This window comes from Muntiacus reevesi, chromosome 6 (genome assembly GCF_963930625.1).
Source record: "Muntiacus reevesi chromosome 6, mMunRee1.1, whole genome shotgun sequence".
In the NCBI taxonomy this organism is placed as follows: Eukaryota; Metazoa; Chordata; class Mammalia; order Artiodactyla; family Cervidae; genus Muntiacus; species Muntiacus reevesi.
The window spans coordinates 105,763,751-105,779,368 of NC_089254.1; the positions used below are offsets into that span (position 1 = coordinate 105,763,751).

General features: G+C 40.4%; 1 protein-coding gene across 2 annotated transcripts in view; it reads left to right on the forward strand.

Moving 5' to 3' along the window:
• Positions 1–15,618, forward strand: part of CUL1 (cullin 1) — an 88,526-nt gene that overhangs the window by 43,754 nt on the left and 29,154 nt on the right. For both annotated transcript variants that reach the window (XM_065939329.1, XM_065939328.1), the window contains exons 3-4: positions 11,922–12,096; positions 13,793–13,960. In XM_065939329.1, coding sequence (XP_065795401.1) covers positions 11,922–12,096; positions 13,793–13,960 — 343 coding nt within the window. The remainder of the gene's footprint in view (positions 1–11,921; positions 12,097–13,792; positions 13,961–15,618) is intronic.

Consider the following 15,618-nt stretch of genomic DNA (forward strand, 5'->3'; position numbering starts at 1 on the left):
CACTCCAGTATTCTGGCCTGGAGAATTCAACCGCACGACTTTCACTTTCTTTCAGCTATTATAAGCTATCTCAAATGCCTTAAGGCAGTGGAAGGGTGTGTGTGTGTATGTGATGCAATACTTAATAGTCATTTCATTAATTTGAAAGTCTTTGATGATGGGCAATACAGACAGCTATTACTGCAGAGGAGATGCTCAGAGGAGGGAGGAAGATATTGACACTACTGAAGTTGGAAGGCTTCAAGAACTAGTGGAAGCTAAGTGAACCTCAAAAGATGAGTATAAATAAGGAGGAAAAAATGAGAAAAGGGAGAAAGCCTTGCAGAGTTTTGCTTGAGGGAGAAAGATGGATGTGAAGTGGGAAGTGGCACCACGAGAAGGCACGAGGCTGGCCAGGAGTAGATGCTGTCAGACTGGCCCCCGGAGTTAGTTTCACCAGCTTTGACACAGGATGACTCCAGGTCATGGTGAACCTTGCAGACCAGGTAAATGTGTTTGTTACCATTATTTTTTGAAAGCGTTATAGGTCCACAGAGATGGATATATGACTTGAGAATCCGTGACTTTAGGAGGAGGAATCTGGAAGCCAAGTGGAGTTAATACCAGAAAGAGATCGAAGGCACAGGAAGACCAGCTTGGTCTTGGCAGTCCAAGTGCAATGTTAAGTTCTGAACTAGGGTAGTGGTGATGGAAACAGGAAACAAAAGGAGCAGATTTCTGGGCTTCTGGCTGAAGGTGAAATTTGTTTTGACTTTCCCATTGGTGGCATCACTAAAATGATCACCATAAAATCATTTTAAGTCAGTGAGGACAAAGAATGGCAGAGAGATGAGATGAGAAATTTAACCGTTTGCTTGTTCTTTTCTTTAACACAAAGCAGACTGAGTCGCCGCACTGATCACCAGGGTGTAGGAAGCCTCACTTTAGAGGGAGCGTCCCCGAGGAGGGTCTGGGGACAGCACCGCCGGCCCTGTAGGACCGGAGAAGCTCGGAACCCGAAGACTCCGGTTTGGCAGAAGCTGGAGGAGTGAGACTGGGCAGTGCTGGGAGGGGAGGGTTGATTCAGAGCCTGCAGACCCAAGAGCCTGTCACTTCCCTCTCCTCGAGGGTAGAACCCCTGACGGCTGAGAGCCTGGATCCCAGGCAGAAGACTCGCTGCTTCTGTTTAGGACACGCTGAATGGGAAGATCACAAAAACTTATGAACAGGAGGCCTAGCACAAGTTGGGATGAATAGGAACTGACAACCGTGGCTGTGATGGAAAGTTAGCATTTAAGTGACTGGTCCGTCATTCTGTACCAGAACGCTGCTGGTGATGCAGGGACAGAACAGTTCTCTGGGAAAGCTGAACAACCTGGAAAATAAATGCATTTGTTAACACAAAAGGTGAGCTGTGCAGAGCTATGGCCCACCAGCCTCCCTCAGGCCAGTGGTATTTCCAGTTGGTTTTTTAGTGCCTTATCATTTTGAGTGCTAAGCATTAATAGTGCGTGAAAGAACAGAATACACACAGAATAAAAGAGAACAGGAAGGAACTGACAATACAGGGAAAAGAAGAAAATGTTTTTAAAAGTAACATTTTTGAATGTTAGTCGCAAAGTCTGAGATGAGAATCTCCTCATGGCAGTAAGTTAGGAACAGGACACTGAGAAAAGAGCTCACGTTTGCAATTGCAACTCGGGTTTTAAAAAGAATAGTAATAGAAGGCCCTGAAGGACGTTAAAAAGGAAAGATATGAGGGCAAGTAGCTTTGCAAACAGAAGTAAGCCAGGAGGCCCAATAAATATCTATTAGAAATTCTAAAGAAAAACAGGGAGAGAAGAGGTTTTGAATTTATAATTGTATTAACAGAGAGTATAAAGTAACTTCCCAGAAGTGAAGATGTTAAATCACTAGTGCTGAAGATAATAAAGGATGAAAAAATGGATCCTACAAACAAAACCATGAAGTTTCTGTACACAGAATTGAGAGAGACCCAGCAGTCTTTGGGCTGAATGTGAGAGCGGGACAGAGTTCCTGGATTAGTGCTGCCCAGAAGGTGCAGAGAGCAGTCAGTTCAGGCTGGAGCTGGAAGACGGGGTAGCTGTTGCAGTTATTGCCAAAATTCCCTGGTGGCTCAGCTGGTAAGGAGTCTGCCTGCAATGCAGGGGACCTGGGTTCAATCCCTGGCTTGGGAAGATCCCCTGGAGGAGGGCATGGCAATCCACTCCAGTGTTCTTGCCTGGAGAATCCTCAAGGACAGAGGAGCCTGGTGGGCTACAGTCCATGGGGTTGTGAAGAGTCAGATATGATTGGGTGACTAAGCACAGTGTTGAGTGAAACCCAGCTTTCAGTTACCAAGAGTAGCTCGTCCTTATGAAGAGGGCTTCCCTGGCGGCTCAATAGTAAAGAATCTGCCTGCTGATATAGGAGACACAGGACACTCAAGTTTGATCCCTGGGTAGGGAAGATCCCCCGGAGGAGGACATGGCAACCCACTCCAATATTCTTGCCTGGAAAACTCCATGGACAGAGGAGCCTGGCAGGCTACAGTCCCTGGGGTTGCAAAGAGTCGGACATGACTGAGCACACACATACATGTGAAGAGGCACAGTTAGGGAAAATGAATGTAATTTTGCAGCTCAAATTGGAGAAGGAAATGGCAACCCACTCCAGTATTCTTGCCTGGAGAATCCCATAGACAGAGGAGCCTGGTAGGCTACAGTCCATGGGGTCGCAAAGAGTCGGATACAACTGAGCAACTTCACCTTCACTTAGCAGCTCAAATATTGAAATAGTTGGAGCCTAGCAGCCTGTCTTAGGCCATCAGTCTATCACAACATAGTTAAGAGCACTGTTACAATAAGTCTAATATAAAAGGACCAAAGTGGTACATAGGCATTTGCTCAGTAGTAGGTAAATGACTGGCTTTGTAGCTTTGCTTCTGGCTTTAGGTAGTAAGGCATTTCTCACTGTCTAGCTAATTGGGCTTCCCTGGTTGCTCTGTGGTAAAGAATCCGCCTGCCAATGCAGGAGACGTGGGTTTGATCCCTGTGTCGGGAAGATCCCTTGGAGGAGGAAATGACAACCCAGTCCAGTATTCTTGCCTGAGAAATCCCATGAACCGAGGAGCCTGATGGGCTACAGTCCTTAGGGTCACAAGAGTTGGATACGACTTAGCAACTCAACAACAACAACAAATGGCATCAGAAGTTTAGGTTTTTTATGTTTTGCTTTGAAGGTTTTTACATGTTATTTTCTGTCTTGGAGTTTTCAAACTTTTATCATAAAAAAATTTCAAACATACAAAGAAGTCAAAAGAATTTTACAGTGAAGACCCATTTTACAGGACTTGCTCAATCATGTATCTGTCTACCCTGAATCCATATATCTATCCATCCATTTTATTTTGCACATTTCAGAATAAGCTATAGACATCAATACACTTCTCACTAAATGCTTGAGCATGTACATCATTAGAGTTTGAAACTTGCTTATAGTTTCCAGTAGAGAAGCTTTGACTAGCACAGTTGCCTAAGTAACCGAAAAACCTATCCAGATAGAGGACGTCTTCGTCCTGTGGAAGGTTTCTTGATGCTTCCCAGTGCATCCTAGCCTCCCCCACGGTGGCCACCATAGATTAGTTTGGCTGTTCCCAGGAGTTCATCCAGAGGGCAGTAGAGTATGTTCCCCTTCGTGTAAGGCTGCTTTCATTCAGGGCGTCTTTGAGATTTATCCGTGTTACCTAAGGGGCAGTAGTTTTCTCCCTTTTGCTGAGTAATATTCCATTGTATGAATACCTCAGTTCCTTGATTCATTCTTCTAATGATAGATACCTGGGCCGTTTCCCATTTTTTTTTTGGCTATAGCAGGGGGAAAACAGTATCTAAGTGGCGATCTTTTGGGGAGCAGAATGCTTTTATATCCTTGGACCGACACAGAGCAGTGGCATTGCTGCGTTGTGTACTAATGGTGTCTTTGACAGTGTAAGAAACTGACCCACCGTTTTGCCAAAGCGGCTGTATCAGTTTGGAATCACGTGAGCAGTGTATGTAAGTTCTAGTTGCCCCACAGTATTGCCAGCGCCTGCTTGGAACGTCATTCTTTCATTTTAGCCTTTCTGGGGGTGTGTGTCATGGTATCTCATGGTTTTCATTTGCATTTCCCCAATGATTAATGAAGTTGAGTCATTTTCATATGCTAGTTTGCCATTTGTATGTTGTCTTTTGTAAAGTATCAGAGTCTTTTGGGGTTTTTTGGGGGGATTACTATGCTTTTTATTATTGAGTTGTAGGAGTTTTCTCAGACATGTCTTGCTATTTCCTCCCAGTCTGAGGCTTGCTATTCCTCTTCTTAATGGTGTTTTTGAGTGATCAGGTACTTTATTTTGAGGAAACCTGATTTGTTTATTTTCCTTTACAGTTACCTTCTGTGACCTATGAGAAACCTTTGTCTGGATCACAAAGATGCTCTGTTTCCCTCTTGAAGCTTTGTGGTTGGGGCTGTTCCGTTGAGGCCTGTGATCCATCTTTCATTAACCTCTGTGTGGTGTGAGGCAGGGCTGGAGGTTGCTCTTCCTGCCACGCGGCTCTGCAGTTATCCCAGTGTCATTTGTTTCCCCCAGAGGGGCAGTTTGGTGCCTTTGTTAAAACTAACTGACAATGTAAATGTGGTTTTGTTACTAAAATTGTTTCATCGAGATGTGTCCAGTGTAAAGGGATGGTGTATTACTACTTTGATTTGTTTATATTTTGTGACTTGTGGCTGCATCTATATTCATGTGGGATTACTGGTTGCTGTTTTCATTTTTTATAATTTCTTACTGTAGCATTATGAAAATTCTTGAAGTCAGATAGTATGTCTTCCAACTTTGTCCTCCTACCCCAGGATTTTTTGACTATTCTAATTTGTGTTTCTCTATAATAAATTTTATTGTCAGTTTGTCAATTTCTACCGTAAAAATTGCTGGATTGCAATTGGTATTGTGTTGAATTATTTGAATAGCAGTCTTACTGAGATATAATTCACATGCCATACAATTCATCCATTTAAAATGTTCGTTTCAGTTGTTTTCAGTATATTCACAGGTATATTCAATCTTCACATTTTAGAGCATTCTTAACATCTCAGAAAGAAGCCCTGTACCTTTGAGCTGTTACTTCCTTAATCCCCTGCCTCCCTGCTGATCTGCTTTCTGTCCATAGATTTGTCAGTTCTGAACATTTTGTGTAATGTAATCATGTATGACACATGGGCTGAAGCTTATGCCCCAAAATTCACATGTTGAAGCCCGGACCCCAGTTTTGCAGTATTTAGATGGGACCTTTAGGGAAATAATTAAGATAAGTAGGGCCCTGATCTATAGGATTGGTAAGTCTTAAAGACCCCCCCAAGACAATTATTGTAAATGTTGGTTTTAAATCATTCTTTGTATTTTAAAGAGTTAAGAAAAGTAGTCTTTTGTATTTGCACAGCTATTTATTATTTCTGACGCTCTTCATTCTTTTCTAAAGATCCAGGATTCAACCTACTATGAATTCGTCTGTACCTAGAATTTAAGTCTATACTACATGAAGGCTCTTGATTTTATTTTATCTGAAATTACCCTTATTTTGCCTTCATTTTTAAAGAATACTAGTTAGCACTGCCTCGTGTTTTCCATGCCTGGATGGTTAATGGTGAGGGTGATGCTAATTTGCCAATGAAAGTGGAGTTGAACTCTGGGTAGAAATTTTAAGAGCGTTTAAGAGCGCCCCCACCCCCGCCACCCCAATTAAAATGTTGCCTTTCCTTCTGTCTGTGAGGCCCAGGGTTCCTTACCTTGTTCCAAGGTCCTCTGAGGAGGTGAGGCTAAAAGGAATTAACGGGGGTGAGAGCGTGTTCTTTGCACAGAGAATACTTTGTGAAGAAGAAGGAATTCTGTGGTTAGAAGTTCTTAAATGCCCTAGCCCTGCTTTCCCAAAAGAATGGTTCTTTGATACCTGAAGAGATACGTAAACTTTATCTGCATGTCCAAAGGAACCATATACTGAAACGCTCATTTCTAAGTTGTTAAGTTCTTCCCACTTCCTGTCTTTTTAACATCTTTCTGTCTCGATCCCTGGATGTGCCTGGCCCATTGCTTCCAGGGCCGGGTGTCCGTCACGGCCTGCTTACTCTGCAGGCTTCACCCCCTCCCCCGAGCCCCCACTAGCCTTGTTCTTAGTCTGCAAACCGTTAAGGACCATAGGAAGAATCTGCCCCAAAAGAGAAAACCCTTGTAATATCAAGCAAGCTCAGGTTCAAAACTTACAAAACGGATGAGAGCAGATTAGGAGGAAAAGCCGGCGCGGGGCTGTGGAGGGCTCTCCACGATGCTGTCACTCTCGGTGTCCAGAGGAGGGCGCTGTGTGGGAAACACGCCTCGCCTTCAGGGCGCACAGGCCCAGAGGAGTGAGGCTGTGTACAGCCTTTGAGAATGAGTCAACCAGTTTATTTAACTTTTCTTTATTTGCTTGTGAGAATGTTGTGATGCATCTTTTTACGTCTAAACCACTGATATTTCAGGAAGTGAATATAAAAATTCCACCTAAGAATGCATTGTGTCAGGTTATAATTGGCAGTATTTTCCTAATGGAGTATTTACTTGATGATGCATATCATGAGTGGAGTCTTGGCTTTGACTCCAAATATGTGATTTTGGTACATATATTACCGTTTTTATAACCATTCTATATCCTGTGACAGTGTTAAAAGCTGCACAGTATATCAACAGGTAGATCTAACAATATATGTAACTAATTCTTTGTGTTTGACAAATAGGTTGCTACAAGTTTTTTTTACCATCTTCAGCAATGCTGTCATGGTTGGCTAACTAAAGTAATTGTATGCTTCCATGATAATTGCTGTTCAGTAAATGCTTGTGAGGATAATTACTGTATCAAAAAAATGCACTTGAAGATTTTTGAATATTTGCACATTTTAGTTCAGAAAAATATGAGCTCTGACCCCAGTGAATAGATGCTCCCTGTTCCTGCACTTGTCTGTTTTTAAGACCTTGTTACTCTAATAGCTAGAGATTGATACATTGCCAATAAAGAGAGATCAGGCTGATCTTGGTAACCTAAAAAGTTCCCTGGAAGCAAACAACTAGAACTGGGTGCTAGGTAAAATGTGAAAGGGAGTTAGAAGTTTAAGTGAGAGTCTTGGTCCACGTGAACAAGTCAACATGTAGAACAAACAGCAGAACTAGAGCCCCAAGAACTAACAGAAGGGCCTTTAGAGGGCACTTTTAAGTGTATTGAAAACAATTAGTGATAAAAGAGTCCAGAATATAAAGGGACAAAGCACCATGGAAATAAGACATAATTCTAAATAAGTGGGGAACTTCTGCAAATGTAAAATAAAGTTATTTAGATAGATATTTCACTTTTGAAAGAGAATCACTTAACCTGATATGATAGGTAGATAAAAAAAAATTAGAAAAGTTTGAACAAAGATAAAGTGATGGATGTAATGGACATAAATTGAGATATGGAGCTGAAATAAAAATGGTCAATATACATGGTGAAACCTCCAGGAGAAAATTGAACATGGCTTAGAAATGTTCGAAGAGAAAATAATCCAAAAATTTACCAGAATTGGTGAAAGCAAAATACTATGCATGTCAGATTTTAAGTTACTGTCATATGGATATGATGTATAACTCCAACATAATAAAAGAACTACCATAGAATAAAGAAACTAGTGATCCAGTATAAGGGGGAAGGGGAGAAAACGAGAAGCATAGAGAAAAATAATGAAAATAGAAAACGCAAGATAAGATGGTAGAAATTAATCCATTTATCAGTATAAAAACAGTAAAAGCTTAAAACCAAACTGAAACAGTTTCTTTTTTTTTTTTTTTAAGTTTCTTTTTTAAAGGTAAATTTTACTGTGGTGATTTGCAGCAGATAAACCAAAACATAGATACATAAAAGTTGAAAATAAAAAAGTGAAATACAGGTACTTGGGAGAAATTCTAAGCAAAATATAGGAAAACCCATATTAACATCAGATATGATAGATTTTTAAGACCCTGTTGTTAAGAATAAATGCAGTTACTTCCTAATGATAAAAAAAGAACAAGTCACCAGGAATATAATTCCAATTTTGTGTGCTTATTAACAGGGCCTCAAAATATATGACAGATATTTTAGAGAATTATGAGACTTAATTGGCACGTCCATAACTGAATGGAGGGATTTCAATAAAATTTTCTCAGTAATTAATAAACAGACACGTCATTGATGTTATAGACGATTTGAAAAACAAAACTGACCAGCTTGCTGTCACAAGCCGTTGTGTCCAACTTAGAGAGTGGACATTTTCTCAAGCATTTGTAAGGAAAATCATCATGTATTCACCTATAAGTCTCATTTTAAAGAAACCACCCAAAAGGTAATATTCTCTGATTAATTTTGGCATGAATTTAAGTTTTTTTTTTAAGATTAAAAAAAATACTGTTGAAATCTAAAATTTAAACTCTGTCAAGATAACTAGTAATGGAAAAAAAATAAATAATAAAACTGATTAAGGAAAATATCAGACTTAGGTGATGCAGCCAGAGGGGTGAAGAGCAGAAAATCTACTGCTTATATTAAAAAGAATGAAGAGGAAAAATGACGAAGCTACTCAGCCAAACAAGGATTTATAGAAAGCAAATATAAAGGAAGAAGTAAATTTAAAGGAATAGAAATACAAATACAGTGATGAAAATTAATACATTTTAAACTTGTTCCTTAAAACGAGTGGACAAGCCTCTGGCAGAGTTAAGAATATTTTAAAAGGGGGACCATTAAATAGGCATTTTTTTAAAAGAAGACTGAACTGGGCAGTATACTTAACCTCTTGTGAAATGTTGCAGAGAAATGTACACTCACTTTTCTTCCTCACGTTGTACAGTTTTACTCAAGGTGGATTAGGAACCAGTGTGAAAATCAGATTTAAAAGAAAATACAGCAAAATATGGAAAAAATTGGAAACTGCCAAAAGATCATCAGGAGTCTAGCAACAGCAGAAGGGATTAAATTACTTTTTACTGTTTAATATATATTACACACGGACTGGTCGTGTGCGTACTCAATCGTGTCCCGCTCTTTGCATCCCCGTGGACTGTAGCCCGCCAGTCTCCTCTGTCCGTGGGATTCTCCAGGCAAGAACACTAGAATGGGTTGCCATTTCTTCCTCCAGGGTGTCTTCCCGACCCCAGGGATCAAACCTGACTCTCTTGCATCTCCTCCATTGGTAGGTGGATTCTTTACCACTGTGCCACTAGCTGAAACTATGTTGTCAGAAAGAACTGGCAGAAGCAAATGTATGATTCGTTATAATTTTTTGTAATGTAAAATTTGAAACCATGTAAAATAATTGCATGTATCATTACGTGTTTAGTTAAATGAAACTCGCTCAGTCCTGTCCAGCTCTTTGCAACCCTATGGACTGTACCTGCCAGGCCCCTCTGTCCGTGGGATTCCATCCAGGCAAGAAGACTGGAGTGGATTGCCATTCCCACCTCCAGGGAATCTTCCCGACCCAGGGCTCGAACCCAGGTCCCCTCATTGCAGGCCGTTTCTTTACCATCCGAGCCACCAGGGAAGCCCTATTGTTACATGGTGAAGTGTGAACCGTTCAGAGCGATGCTAAACACTCGTAGACATTTGCCCTTAGGGAGGGGGAGGAGGCGTGGGACTGGGGAGGAGCGTGTCAGTTACACGGCCCCAGTCAACCAGAACGTCGATGGGGATTCGGATGGAATGAGTGACACAAGCGTGGGCACACTGGGTCATGAGTTGGAGACAGCTGGTTGTACGTTATAACCTGTGATTCTCTATTTGAAATATTTAATCAAGTGACTTAGTGTTTTATGACACAGTTCCCCGGAGGGGGGCGTGCAGCCCGCTCCAGTGTTCTTGCCTGGAGAATCCCACGGACAGAGGAGCCTGGCAGGTTTTGGTCCATGAGGTCGCAAAGAGTCGGACACGGCTTAGCAACTAACACTTTCACTTCACTTTCTTTGATTACCACTGAGATTGAGGCGTTTCTTAGGTTTTTGGCCCCTGAACTACTAACACATGTTTCTTTTCTAGCCTTTGGATTTTCAGTTGGAATCCTTATGTTTCTTTAGAGATTAATTTTTTTCACCTTGTTTTAATTTACCTTAGTTTATTAAAAATAGTAAGTTTAAATGAAAAAAAAATAAAAATAGTAAGTTTAAGATAGTTCTTACTAAAATAGTTTCAGAATTTCAGATGAAGTGTTTATGACTTTGCTTAGAAAGGCCTTCTCCCCTAGAAAATATTTGTGTGTATTTGTTTTATTTTATAGCTTCTGTTTGTATATTTTAATTCTTAATCTATTTGTAATATATTTTGGAATATGAAATTTTTAAATCACCCCTTGCTATAATGCTATTTATTCAATAATCTTTATCCACTGACTTGAAATAATCTTTATATAGTAAATTCTTAAACACACTAGAATATTTGGTTTCATGGTCTTTCTGTCTGAATAAGTATCGGTGTCTTAATTTTATCCAAGGTAGTCCCATGCACAGAGGAGCCTGGTAGGCTACAGTGCCTGGGGTCGCAAAGAGTCGGACGCGACTCAGCGACTAACATGCACGGAGTACATGCAGATGAACTGAAATAGTAGTAACGGTTATGACAAAGCAGCGCGTCTCCATAGTGCGTGGGACTGCTCCTCTGTGATTGGTCAGCCTTCGGCATCCCTGAATTTCAGCTGTGATAGAGGACTCCATCTCTTGAGCTACTGTGTTTTCTGCTTTTTATTAAATATTTTTCATTTTCAGAGTGTCATTCATTTCAGTCGCACAGTCGTATCTGACTCTTTTCAACCCCGTGGACTGCAGCATGCCAGGCTTCCCTGTCCATCACCAACTGCCGGAGCTTCCTCAAACTTGTGTCTGAGTTGGTGAATGCCATCCAATCATCTCGTCCTTTGTCATCCCCTTATCCTCCCGCCTTCAGTCTTTCCCAACATCAGGGTCTTTTCCAGTGAGTCAGTTCTTCACATCAGGTGGCCAAAGTATTAGTATTAGCTTCAGCATCAGTCCAGTGGACACCCAGGAGTGATCTCCTTTAGGATGGACTAGTTGGATCTCCTTGCAGTCCAAGGGACTCTCAAGAGTCTTCTCCAACACCACAGTTCAAAAGCATCAATTCTTTGGCACTCAGCTTTCTTTACAGTCCAATTCTCACATCCATACGTGATTGTTGGAGAAACCATAACTGACTAGACGGACCTTTGTTGGCAAAGTAGTGTCTCTGTTTTTTAAATGCTGTCTAGGTTGGTCATAGCTTTTCTTCCAAGGAGCAAGCATCTTTTAATTTCATGGCTGCAGTCACCATCTGCAGTGATTATGGAGCCCCCCAAAATAAAGTCTGTCACTGTTTCCATTGTTTCCCTATCTATTTGTCATGTAGTTTGGTTAAATCCACTTATAAATCATTTTAAAGGTTTTGGATATTTTTATATTTGTAACATATGCTTCTGGAAATATTCATAGCTTAAGCATCATAATAGACTATGGTCATAGCCTTTTGTTTTTCCTGAAGTAGATAATTGCTTTTTTTTTTTTTTTTAACTTGCAACTTTCTCTCTGTACCATTTGCCACTCTTCTTACTTTCTGATCCACTCTGGGGACAGTTTCCCACAAGGTAATGGCATTAGATGATCTGAAAGGTCCAGAATTCTCTTGGTGACTTCCTCCAGAAACTGCCATCCTCATAGCTGGCTGACTCTTTGCTTTATTGGTGTATAAATGGGATCTTTACTTTGGTTCTAACAGGTTTCTGTTGATACACGGGAACATTGACACTGCAGTATCTTGTAAGCAACTATATTTGTATTAATGACTGTTGACATTAATGATGCACGTTGATTTCCTTGACTTTTCTCCAAGTCACGTTTATAACTACTGCACGAGTGTTCACCAGTCAAACCAAGCTCGAGGGGCTGGTGTCCCTCCTTCTAAATCAAAAAAGGGGCAGACGCCGGGGGGAGCTCAGTTTGTGGGCTTGGAGTTGTACAAACGGCTTAAAGAATTCCTGAAGAATTACTTGACAAATCTTCTTAAGGTAAGATGTTTTACATTTATACTGAACATTTATAATAGAATGTAAAAAGATAAAAAGTAGTGAAATAATGATTGTGAGTTAATTTTTCATTGTTCTTGGCACTGACATGTCTGTGCCTAAAGAGGTGCTGCTCTTAGGTCATTTGCTCATTATGAAGATGAAACCTTCCTAAGCCATATTCTGTTAACTTGTTAGATCAGAAGTTTCTGATACCTTTCCCTAGTGTAGTACTTTCCTTAAATTACTGACCATTTGGTGTTTGGTGGTTAGAAAGCGATGAACCTATTAATTTAAAGCACATAATTATGAATTCAAGTTACCTATGTATATTTTGAACCCACTGTAATATTCTGTATTAAGTGTATGAATGACTAAGGTTATCCAGCCTCTGGTAATCACATTTTTCCAACGGCTTCTGCACACGTGTGTATGGAGATTTTTGATTTACACAAATAACGTCCAAAAAACTCCAGCATGCTCCAAATTTGTTTTTCTTAATATATTTTGCAAGGTAACTGGGAACTTTAACATCATTTAACAGAGCAGAGTTGAGTGAGCACAATCGTGACCAAGACAGTATCTTTTTCACATTCCCAAGCAGTCTTGATGAAGCCACTGTGTCCTCCTGGCTCTGATTTGCAACACTTTGTAAAGTGAACACTGGGATTCATTATTCTTTAGTATCGAAGTGACAGTGTGTTGTGTTGTGAAAGGTGTTGATAGGCCTGCCGTCAGCGAGATATATATATATATATATATATTTTTTTTTTTTTTTTGCATTTTTAAAAAAGATCATCTGCTATCATCCAGAAGAGATTATTAGCTTTATGTGTTGGGTTCATCCCTTGTTATTTAAATATGTTATTTAAATCTAAATGAACACAAGTTTGGTTTTATCAAGATATGGCCAGGTTTCCATGTGGCTTGTTGGATCATTTGTGCACCCATGTGTTTCTGGAGCTTTGTTCTATAGCTTTTTATTCTGCCAGCTGGAGGGTCCGAGGCCCCAAGTTCATGGAGGGGCTGCCTACCACCACCACCCCCCACCAAGCTCCTCAGATTTCTCTCCTCCTGCAGCACATTTTAATCATATAATGCCCCATTTTTAAAGGGTAAGATGTCATTTGTAGATATCATTAATACCTAAGAAAAAATTTCAAGTTAGTTTCCTTTGAATAAAGATTTGTGGTTTAAGTTGTAGAAGTTTCAGTAAAAGTAATTTTTATAATTTTTAAGCAAATTTAATGAAGAAAGAAGATACATTAGAAAATGGAATAGTACTGGTCCCACGATCTAAATTGTTAATCGGATATCTTTTTAACAGAGAAATTATCAAAAAATAAGAGATTTCCTTAACCTATCCCTATTGGTGAATATAAAGGAATTACCCTCATATTCTACAAGTTCAGTCTTTTACAAATGTATGTGCATATTTAATACTGTGAAAAAAGTTCCAATTTGAGATGAAAGAATTTTTGTTAAAATTCTCTGTAGTCTAATCCTCATGAGCTGCATTCTTGTGAGAATTTGTAGTGAGTATGTTTTGTGTACAGAATAATTTAAAGAACCTGTCTATCTAAAACCACGTGCATCAATATATCTTAGTGCAATAGATCTGTTCTAGTGAACTCTTATCTTGATAAATTAATCATGTGACGAATTAGTCATCTTAAAGCTTTGGTTGCCTTGCTTCCAGGACGGAGAAGATTTGATGGATGAGAGTGTGCTGAAGTTCTACACTCAGCAGTGGGAAGACTACCGGTTTTCAAGCAAAGTGCTCAACGGGATCTGTGCCTACCTCAACAGACACTGGGTTCGCCGCGAATGTGACGAAGGACGGAAGGGGATCTATGAAATCTATTCTGTAAGATTTGACCACACACCTTTCAGGCGTGTGTTTTTCTTGGAGATGTTTCCTTTCCAGCAAGGGATCTAAGCAGATAGTGAGCAGCTTTCAGACCAGCGAGCTAATTTTCTTTGTTTTAATGTATCAAAAAACAGCCCTTGGATGTTTTGTGGCAAGACAGGAGAAGGATGAGGAATTGGAAGTTCTGAAATACAGCCTGCACGCTTCTGCAGTTGCAGGTTTAAAAAGCCGACGGTGGGGCTGAGCCTGGAGCTGGCCCCGTCTTAGCACAGCAAGCCCTGCAGGCACAGCGGGTCTGCTCACCGGGACTCACGCCTCCAGAGTCAGCCCTCGTGGCCTTTTGGGGTCCGGGAAGCTGCTTCCAGGAGCGAACTGTGATGTGAAATTCCATTCTGCCCACTCACTTTAGGAAGTAATGACACAGAGTTCAAAATTGATGGGTTTTTAAAAGACTGCAGGAAAATGAATTCTGAAGAGGCAAAGTCTGGATTGTTAAAACATCTTCATAGTAGGTTTCTTCAGTCAAGGAAGATTTTTCCAAGGCCCATTGGTTTTCAAAGTGTAGTCCCCAAACCCTCAGCATCATTGTGACCTGGGAACTTGTTAGAAAGGCAAATATTTGGGCCTTAAGCAAGACTTGCTTAACTAGACGCTCTGGAGGTGGGACTGGCCAGCGTGGTGTTAGCAGGCTCTCCAGGTGGTTCTAGTGCTCGTTCTGCTCTGAGAACCAATTAAGGGAGGACCTAAACCACCAGAACAGCCTCTCTGTTCATAATGGGCTCGGATACACAGACAGTACCTTTTTTGAATGGTGTTAAAATGTCAGTTCTATTGCATAATGAGGTTGTCTCCTTACCCACGCATGCTACTGTAATAGCAGTGCTTTGTAGCTTTACAAGTTTGGTTAAAAGAAAAATACAGTGTACCACAGATGCATAACAAGTCTTTATCACTTGTATAGCTCAGTTTCTGTACCGAACTGTTAACTGCTGTTTAACAGGATTTTGTTACATAGCTTTAACAAAGCTTTCTAGGTTTAGTGTTGATTTGAGCCTCACATAGTTTACCTTTTCCATTAAAAATAACTTCTTGAGACTGAAAAATTATCTGTGGGAATCAGCATGATTTTGATTTCCCCCTGACCGAAAACACCATATGTATGCCCTATAGTAATGGCACAGGCTCCTACAAATCTTTACGGTCTTTAAACTTTTTGAATACTGTTTTCAAAATTTGACTGCTTTTTTTTTTTTTTAACTTTGAAAATTTGTAATTGCTACCTCCTTAAACGCTGTAGTCAGTTTGGAAGTACACTCTGCAGCCACAGTTCTTAGCAAAGGCCAGTGGACACCCGTCTGGAAACAGTATTTCCTCTGCATGCTCTTCCACGAGGCTGTTGAATCCACAGTTCAAATACCAATCGACACATGCAACGGTTCTTACACAGTGATCTCTTGTTGCATTTTCCAGAATCTCCAGGAGATGGGGATGCTTTGTCATGAATTATAAAGTTTTCCCTTTTTCCTATTAATTTTTTCTTTCTCTTCAGTTACAGAAGGTTGTCGGTTCCCTTTCAAGTCAACCAGAGGACATAAATTAATTTCATTATCCACATATTGAAGTGATGCAGCAAGACTTTCCCCCTGATTCTGTCC